Source organism: Lutra lutra, chromosome 8, assembly GCF_902655055.1.
Source record: "Lutra lutra chromosome 8, mLutLut1.2, whole genome shotgun sequence".
In the NCBI taxonomy this organism is placed as follows: Eukaryota; Metazoa; Chordata; class Mammalia; order Carnivora; family Mustelidae; genus Lutra; species Lutra lutra.
The window spans coordinates 88,795,348-88,804,757 of record NC_062285.1 but is presented as its reverse complement, the minus strand read 5'-3'; the positions used below and the strand labels follow the sequence as shown (position 1 = coordinate 88,804,757).

General features: G+C 42.8%; 1 protein-coding gene across 2 annotated transcripts in view; it reads left to right on the top strand.

Moving 5' to 3' along the window:
• Window positions 1–9,410, top strand: part of BORCS5 (BLOC-1 related complex subunit 5) — a 101,985-nt gene that overhangs the window by 114 nt on the left and 92,461 nt on the right. The window contains exons 1-2 of one of the 2 annotated variants that reach the window (XM_047741788.1): window positions 1–382; window positions 2,902–3,045. In XM_047741788.1, coding sequence (XP_047597744.1) covers window positions 325–382; window positions 2,902–3,045 — 202 coding nt within the window. In that variant the 5' untranslated portion in view covers window positions 1–324. The remainder of the gene's footprint in view (window positions 383–2,901; window positions 3,046–9,410) is intronic. The other variant, XM_047741789.1, reaches the window with a different exon arrangement.

Genomic DNA, 9,410 nt, shown 5'->3' with positions numbered 1-9,410 from the left:
GAAAGCGGCGCCGCCCGCCGGCCGCCAGCGCGGCTGAAGCTGGGCATTCTCCACCTCCTCTCTTTAGGGTTCCCCCGAAGAAAGCCGGCGAGCTTCGTGCAGCCGAGCTGCGCTTCCTTGTGCGTCTGTTCCCCAAATAGGGCCTCCCCTCCCCCGCCGCCCGCGCACCTGCGTGGGCCGGGCGCGCAATCTCCACAGGTCGGCCCTGCAGCGGTGCCCACACTCGGTGTAGCATCCCTGTCCCCGGCCCCTGCCCGGTCGTCCCGCCGCCAGAGCGGTGACCGCCTGGCCCGCCGTTCCTCCGCTGCCACCGCTGCCGGCACCATGGGCAGTGAGCAGAGCTCCGAGGTCGAGAGCCGACCCAACGATCTGAACTCCTCAGGTCGGTGTCCTAACTTCCACCCTCCTCCAGCCGGCCCCGTCTGCTTGCGGAGGGGTATGCCTCCCAGCCTAATGGGGACTTGGGGCCGCGGACAGGAACGCACAGAGAGCCCTCACCATGTCTTTTTCTTGAAAAAAGAGAAAAAAGTCACCGTCTGTCCTAGCCGTCATTTCCCCTGATGGGAGTGAGTGCCTGTGGCTGCAAGCTAACCAGGGTGTGCCGATGCCTGTTACTTATTTTCAAAGCAGCTGTTTCTCCCAGCTCCGCCTCCTCTTTACAGGACGGCCTAATTAATTTTTGGCGTTAGTACTTACGACCGACACCATGAGATTTGGCTCGCACCGTGCATGGATCATGAACAGGACCCCCAAGAACATGTTCCTTCTTAAAGCGGGTCTTAGAGGTTCCTTTTCAGAAGGGATGTGTGACAGGTGTACAATCGCTTTGAACCCTTGGGTGCAAACATCTCCAGAAACTGCATTTTCCTTTGAGAAGGTGTCTCAACTCCCTTTCTAATATTAATATTATAGGAGTCAGCCAGCTTTGTTTTTTTTCCCCCCGTACGAATTTCTAAGATTTCTCCCAGCGTTTCAGATGGGAATGGGAGGATTATTGTGCTAGGAATATGGTAAGCACTCAATGAATAAAACAGCTGATGCTTAATTGAGGATCATATGCTTGCTTGCTTGCTTGCTTGCTTGCTTGCTTTTTTTTTTTTTTGTTAGCCACAACCGTAGGACAGCTGGGACTGCTCTGGATACACTAGGGTTGCTAATCCAAATTGGATTAATCTGGAGCCTAAATATAACCTATTACTTTCAGGTGTACGATCTGATGATTCAGTATTTGTATATATTATGACATTTTAAACCCCTTTTTACAGATGGAGAATGAGAGGTGCTCGATAATCTTAGGATCCACAGCTGTCTTTAAATACATAGAACTGTTCTCTGCGTGGTAGGATCTGTAATTCAGAAATCTAGAAACTGACAGATTGAGGGTTATTCCACACTGAAGTGCAACCTTCAAGACTAGTTCAGACCCTCATTTTGGGCGCTAGATTGGGACAGCTTTTAATGGTGAGCAGCATCTACTAGCTTTGCTACATCCTTCTATTTCCTTGGAAGGCCCAGAATATTTTATCTGGTACAGAAAATACAGTAATAATTGTTAATCCTTTGCCTCTGTGTCCAGAAGCATATTTGAGGGGAAGAAGTGAGGCATCTTTTTAATATGCTTGCTCACCTACTGATCACCAGCATGAATTCTAGTACTGTAGCCTACTAACCAGTGGCATAGATTAGAATTTGCTGATTCCCCTGTGCTGAGTGGTTTACATGCATCTACGTTTAATCATTACTGTCCCATTTTATAGGCACAGTAATAGAGGTTAGCTAGAACCCAGTGAAGTCTGTTTTCTGTTGGGATTTGGGGAAGAAATCACTCAATCTGTAGCAGAAAAGATTTCTGGCTTGGGATTTGTGACATGTTAGGGAAATTACCAAAAGAGGTTAAGAGGTACTTCTTGAAGAGCAGTAAAAGTAGCAGAGATTCTACAAGAGTGAATGCCAAGCCACAGGAGACTCTGGTCTCCAGGTGTTGGGCCAGTTCTGTGACATCCCAGCATCAGCCTTTGAGACAAGACTATGATGAGCTTTCGAATACTACCTTCTAGAGGGTGAACTGCTTTAAAGGTTTTTTCTTGCCCTAACCAGGAAGATATTTGAGAAGAGGAGGATATTTTGGTCTAGGAAGTTGTTGGTGGTTTGAATCGGTTCCCTACAAATGCTTTATTTTCTCTCAAAGGACCTGAAATTGACCTGCCTGTCTAGCAGTCCCACAAATTTCTGAATTTGGCCTCAGCATAGAATGAACCTACTATTTATTTCTGCCCTTCTTGGACTAATGCCTATAACTGTAAGGGTGAGGGGGCTGGTGCCTCAGGAATAGACCCATCATGCAGAGTTGAGAACCAGGATTTTTTCCCCCATAGATAGTATCTATTAAATATACCTGGCTTGCTGTGATAAGGCAGCTAGACAGCTTGCAACCTCAGTTTCACAGGCATAGGCCACGTATACCAATAACCCATAGACTTCCATTTCCTTTCCTCTTTCTCTAGCACTCTTGACTTTGGGTGGGTCACAGCCTCATTTTGTACCCTCATTTTCTCATTGGTAAAGTAGGGACAATGTCACTAGGATTGAAGAAATAAAAATTTCTTCATATAGGTATACATACCTATATTTTTGGGTGCTGAAAAATAAGATATTTTTAATGATAAAAGCAATTTTGTACATGTAGGTTCCTGTAATGTTTGAGGGGTTTTTTTTTAGTAGAAAATAGAGGTTCCCCTGTGATTCATCTGCCCTTTCCAGCCCCCACTGCAGGTTAACTACAGTTAGCATTTTTTGTGTGTGTAAAAATATTCTTTTTAATGACTATACTAAAAAAAGCTTTGGCGAGGCAGAGGGGGATAACTAACATGCAACTCCTGAGCAGTGTAACTTTACTTTTAGTGACCCCTTCTCCAGCAAAGCATAGAGCCAAGATGGACGATATTGTGGTTGTAGCTCCAGGCTCTCAGCCTTCACGGAATGTCAGCAACGATCCCGATGTCATCAAGTTGCAAGAGATCCCAACCTTCCAGCCGCTTTTGAAAGGTGAGAACTTGGGTTTTGTCTTACCTGGACCTGCTGGAAAGATTCACATAGCCACACTACTCTCCCCAGATGGCCATGTGCCTTCCTCCTCTCCTTTAGGTGTTTACTTAAATGGCATCTTTTTGGTGAAGCCTTCCTTGGCTGCCCTATTTAGATTTGAAACGCTTTTGGCTGTTTTTCTCTAATAATCATCATTGATCTGCTGTGTAGCTTACTTGTTTCTGTAGTGTTTGTGTTTCCCTTTTAGAATGTGAGCTTTATGATGGTAAGAACTTTCTGTGTTTTGTTCACTGTTGAATCACAGGACTTGGAATAGAGCCTGGTATAAAGTAGGGACTGAGTAAATGAATGAATGAATGATGTTGGAGCTAGCCTTTACCTGTTATATTTCTGTGAAAAGATTTTTGTCTTATTTGTGGTCTGGACTATGGCTTGACTACTTCAGATCCATGGAGAAAACCTCTATTATCCTTGATACAATTAATCCTGACAACCATTTTGTATGAGAGGAGAGGGTATATATGAGAGGATTAGCATATATTGATTAGTGTATACTGAGGTAGAGTTACCTTTTTTTATTTGCATTTTAAAAAGATTTGTTTATTGAGTGTGAGTGAGCATGCATGAGCCATGTGGGACAGGGTTGGGGGTGGTGGGCAGAGGGAGAGAGAGACAAGCAGACTTCCAGAGGAGTGAGGAGCTGGATGCAGGGCTTGATCCTGAGATCATGACCTGAGCCAAAATCAAGAGTTGGATGCTCAACCAGTTTTGCCACCCAGAGTTACCTTTTAATATGAATTTTATTATTCACCTGATAATTTCATTATATATTTTAATTTTATATTAATTTATTTTATGTCATTTTCATATCCATCAAGTAAAGGCAATCATTTTCTATTAACTAAACAGGCTTTCTACTGTAAGAATCCATCCCTCTTTCTGTCTCTCTTTTCCTCCAAAAGATTAGGAAATATAAATGAACAGAAGGCCCTGGTTTACTTAACCTGGTAAAATATAAAACTTTTTTTTTTTTTTTAAGATTTTATTTATTTATTTGACAGAGAGAAATCACAAGTAGACGGAGAGGCAGACAGAGAGAGAGAGAGAGAGAGGGAAGCAGGCTCCCGGCTGAGCAGAGAGCCCGATGCGGGACTTGATCCCAGGACCCTGAGATCATGACCAGAGCCAAAGGCAGCGGCTTAACCCACTGAGACACCCAGGTGCCCCTAAAACTTCTTAAATTTATATAGCTATATGTATTAGAAGATACCCCTTCCATACACACACAAACACATGCCATCCCCTTGTAATCCTTATTTTGTTAAATGTGTTTGAATGATTTGTGTCAGATCAGACAGTTGGCAGATAGGTTGAACTTGAACTGATGAGAAATACTTGCTACACTATTTTACACTATACCTGAAAAAAACAAAAACAGTGCTTTATAGATGCCATATAGCATCTCATTCTTCTCAGCACCTCATCTGCTTTACAGGTGAGTAAATACAAGCTTTCAATGTTTTCCCACAGGTCTCAGTGTTAGACTTTGGGAAACTCTTTGGTTCTTACCTGAAACAACACATTACATCCTAATAGTTTTCATTATTTTGAGGGATAATGTGATTCTCCAGAGAAGCCAACATTAATGAAATTTCCATCTCCATCTCCACGTGTCTTTGTACAATCAGATTAAAAGACAATCAGATTTAATTTACTTGTAGAAACTTAGAGGTGGACACTTGTATTCTGTACTCTAGGCCTTCCGGACTTGCACATAGGACTGCCCACAAGCTCCCAGACTCATGCCTCTTCTCCCTGTTAACTGTGTCCCCTCAAAGTCTTCTAGTCCTGGGTGAGACCTTTATGTGGCCAATATTTGTCCTCACTTTAGGGGAATGCTAAAAACAAGCAAAACCCAAAAACCTCCTGGCATTTTGAGATATATTTAATAATTTCCTTGGCTAGTGTTTCTTTTCTGAGCATTGGAAATACAATTCTTATTTTATGGTAATGAATTGACTAGTAGAGGAAGCATCTAGAAGGCTTGGTGTTCAGGGAAACTAACCTCAGATTTAAAATCATCACCAGGAACCCTAACCGTGAATAATGATCACAGTATAGTTAATGCGATGCAGTTGGACTTGGTGGCATTGACACCTGGATTTTTTTTTTTTTTTTTAAGATTTTATCTATTTATTTGACAGAGCTCACAAGCAGGCAGAGAGAGAGGAGGAAGCAGGCTTGCCGCTGAGCAGAGAGCCCGATGTGGGGCTCGACCCAAGACCCTGGGATCATGACCTGAGCCGAAGGGAAAGGCTTTAACCCACTCAGCCATCCAGGCACCCGACACCTGGATTTATTTATTTATTTTTTATTTATTTATTTATTTGACAGAGAGAAATCACAAGTAAGCAGAGAGGCAGGCAGAGAGAGGGGAGGAAGCAGGCTCTCTGCTGAGCAGAAAGCCCGATGCGGGGCTCGAACCCAGTACCTGGGATCATGACCTGAGCCGAAGGCAGCGGCTTAACCCACTGAGCCACCCAGGCGCCCCCCGACACCTGGATTTAAATTGGGACTTGGCTCCCCATTGGCTCTGTGTCCTGGCTTTGTTTTCCCCCTCTTGAACGTTGGTAGTTGAGAACATTGAGAATAGGTGTGTGGGAGAGAGGAAGGCACCTGAGGGGCAGGTTGCAGTGAAGAGGCCATTTGGGATTTGGCTAATGGAGAAATTTCTTTCTGAAGGTGGCATGAAAGAGAAGTGGCAGCACGTGGCAGGGGCCAGACCACAGGGAACAGAAAAAGCCAGCAAGCATTTAAGTGACTGCTGGTATTTCACTGGTGAAGAGGAACCCTCTTCGTGATTAGAAAAGACAGGCAGAGGGGACAGTTTGGTGAAAATAATAAGTATAATTATGATAATAGTAGGGGTTGGCCCCTCCCCTCCCTCTTCTACCTCTGCGTGATGTTATTATTCTTTCCATTTTATAGGTTAAAACATTGAGGCCCAGAAAGCGTGAATGCATTACTTCAGGTCACCTGGCTAGAAGGGATAGCTCATCTCAGGATGGCATCAGGACATCGAGTTTTGCACTGTTTTGTACCTAGAATAAGACTGTTTCTAATTCTAGGGAAGCCGGTTAAAAAGATCACTAGGCTGTAAAAGAAAATAGGGTGGTGGGTGTGGGGTTGTTTGGATTTTTAGGTGCAGCATTTGTGACAGAGCCTCCTGCTTTGACATTGTTCTGCCTGGTAATTTAGAGCCCTGCTGGGCCGCTGGAGGGGCCACTCATCACTGTTGCCTTTATACTCTAATCTCCTTTTTTCACCCTTTCCTGCTTTCAGGATGAGGCTATTTCTCAAAGTAGTAAAAATGCCACACAGTGAGGGCTGTACCCCCAGGTCTGATTTCAGAAAGCTTTTTATTCAAGTTAATGACAATTTATTCTTTCAAAACAATATATTCAAGTATTCCACAGAGTTCACTATTGTTCCATAATGTCATGTGATGTAGTGCTAATGTTGGTGGGTGATTTGCAGAGGCAGTAGCTGGGCGAGTTTAGGGGCTATTCGTATGACTGAGGTAATGTTTGCATTTTTAATGAGCAAACAGATTCTTTCCTTGGTCTTCACCCTTTTGGATTAATATACTAGCATGTAAGTTATGCTCTATAGTGGTGCCAAATATCTGTTCCTCTTTCTATTTAAGCCAAAAGAATTTCTATTTTTTTTTTTAAAGATTTTATTTATTTGACAGAGAGAGATCACAAGTAGACGGAGAGGCAGGCAGAGAGAGAGAGAGAAGCAGGCTCCCTGCTGAGCAGAGAGCCCGATGCGGGACCCGATCCCAGGACCCCGAGATCATGACCCGAGCCGAAGGCAGCGGCTTAACCCACTGAGCCACCCAGGCGCCCCAAGAATTTCTATTTTTCATAGCAGTCTCTGAATTAGCAATTTATTTTGAAGTGTAAAGCATTTACTAGAAAATGAAAAATTATAAAATTACAAAGAACAATAAATAACCACAACAGAACACAAAAGCAAAATGTAGATTTGATGATAATTAGATTCTCAGGGTTAAACAAGCCCTAATTTTAATTACTTAAAATTCAACCACTTACATTTTTTTAATGAATCGCATGGCTTTGTCAATCTATAGAAGTGATCTATTCACTAGAGAAATGCAAAATTGATATTTTATGTATAAAAGTTATATAATTTTGCCATTCACTTGTAATGATGAATATATGTACACATACACGTGTGCATATATGACCTTCTCTACAACTGACTTACCATTTTTGTAACTGACTTTGGACATAACCTAAGATTGAGCTGCCCAAGGAAGAAACTGTGCTTGTTACCTGCAAAGAAAGTCAGACATAGGCAGTGTAGATACTGATGCAAAGCAGTTTTGTTGGGAGTTCTGTGTCTGCTTGTTAAGAACATGATGTATGTGAAATAGATTTTGACAGTGAAAAAAAGTCTGGGGCTTTTCTTGGTAGAGCAGAATCTCATGGAACACAGTGAAGGATCTCAAATCACATGGAACATTGAGAATTAGTGCATGGGGCTGGAGCTGGGAAGGAATGAATCAATGGAAAAGGGTAGTAAGGAGAACACAAGGAGCTACATTTCAAGTGATCAGTTTATATACATCTTTCTCACCCACTTATCTCTTAGCTGGACAAATAAAATAAAGGTGGAGAGTCTTAGTGTTCATGAGACACACATCTTTGCCAGCTGTCAGACCTTATCTCTGTTTTGGAAATGGAATGCCAAAGGAGGGGAAGAGAGAATGGATTTTAGAGCTTGGTCTTCTCTGAATGGTGTAAAGGTGACCCCTAAGCTAGGGTTGATCCTGAGAGTCTCTTCCCCTCTTCCCCGAATACCATATTTGAAAAATTGATGCTGTATTCCCGATTACCTTGTAGATTATTTGTATATAGTAGCCTCTTCAGTTAACCTTTTAAACATGGCTGTTAACCAGCAGAGTGTTAGCCTTACTCAGAAGAGCTGGAAGTACTAGGCATAATGATCCCTTTAAACCAACTGAGAAGGCAGAGCCATTTTGCAAGAGCAGCCTCACTTTTTTCCAGTGCATCTGTGCATGCCTCCATTCTTGTTTCTTTCCATCACATCTCAGAGCAGATATGTTTGTGCCTCTCTGAAATTTGCTGTCTTTCCATTTCACTTTTTTCTCCATTTGTCAGTACTTTCCATGTCTTTAGCATGTAGCTTAGTGAGCCTCTTTCCTCTTGTGCCTATACATAGATCTTCCCATCTTTTTTTTTTAGATTTTATTGAGAGAGTGAGCGAGTGCGTGAGCAGAGGGAGGGGCAGAGGCAGAGGGAGAGAGATGATCTCAAGACGACTTGGACTCCACCCTGGAGCCCTGATGCGGAGCTCCGTCTCATGACCCTGAGATCATGACCTGAGCCAAAATCGAGAGTCAGAGGCTCAACTGACCGAGCCACCCAGGCACCCCCCACGATCTTCCCATCTTTTAAATGGAAAACACGAAAATACCTTCTTTTGACTCCATTACCCCTCCTACAGTGAAAGCTACAATGCTTTCACTTCTTATTTCTGTTGCCAGGTTTACAGACCATGTGACCACTACACACTGTCACCATGTCCTTTCTACCTTTTCCAATCTTGAGGTTCTATGGTCTGGCTCTCTCATATATTGTTTCGTTAACATTTGTTTTGGAGTGTTATTTTGAAGTGGTCTTTCTTCATGCTTGAAGTTTTTCTCAGTCTACATTCTTTTCTTCTTTTCCATATTTAAGTTTCTGTTCCACTTATTAAACCTATAGCTTTATCATCCACCCCCAACATTGTGTTCTGGTTTTTTGGACTCACTTGCTAGCCTCTGTTCTTTGCACAGCATTGCTTAGTACTCGTTTGAAGAACTGAGGTTCTAAGAGCTTTATTTTGAAATATAGACATCTAGATGATTCTAAGTCTACAACATCAGCTTCACTTTTTAAAAAAAAAATATTGTATTTATTTATTAGAGAAAGAACATGAGTGGGGGGAGGGGCAGAAAGAGAGGGATAAGCAGGCTATGGTAAGTGCAGAGCCTAAGACCCTGAGATCATGACCTGAGCCAAAATCAAGGTTCAGCCACTTAACCAACTGAGCCACCCAGACGCACCTCCGCTTCAGCTTCTTGTCCGTTTCTCCAACTATAGACTGGTCAGTACAACCAAGTGTTATTTTAAATTCAGCACGCCCCAGCTTCCACCTATGTATGTATTGGTTCCTTTCATTCACCAAGCATTTATAGGACCTTATTTTTTTAGGTGAATGAGACACATTCATGTACACTTGAAAAGAATGTGTTGTGCATTTGTTGGGTGTAG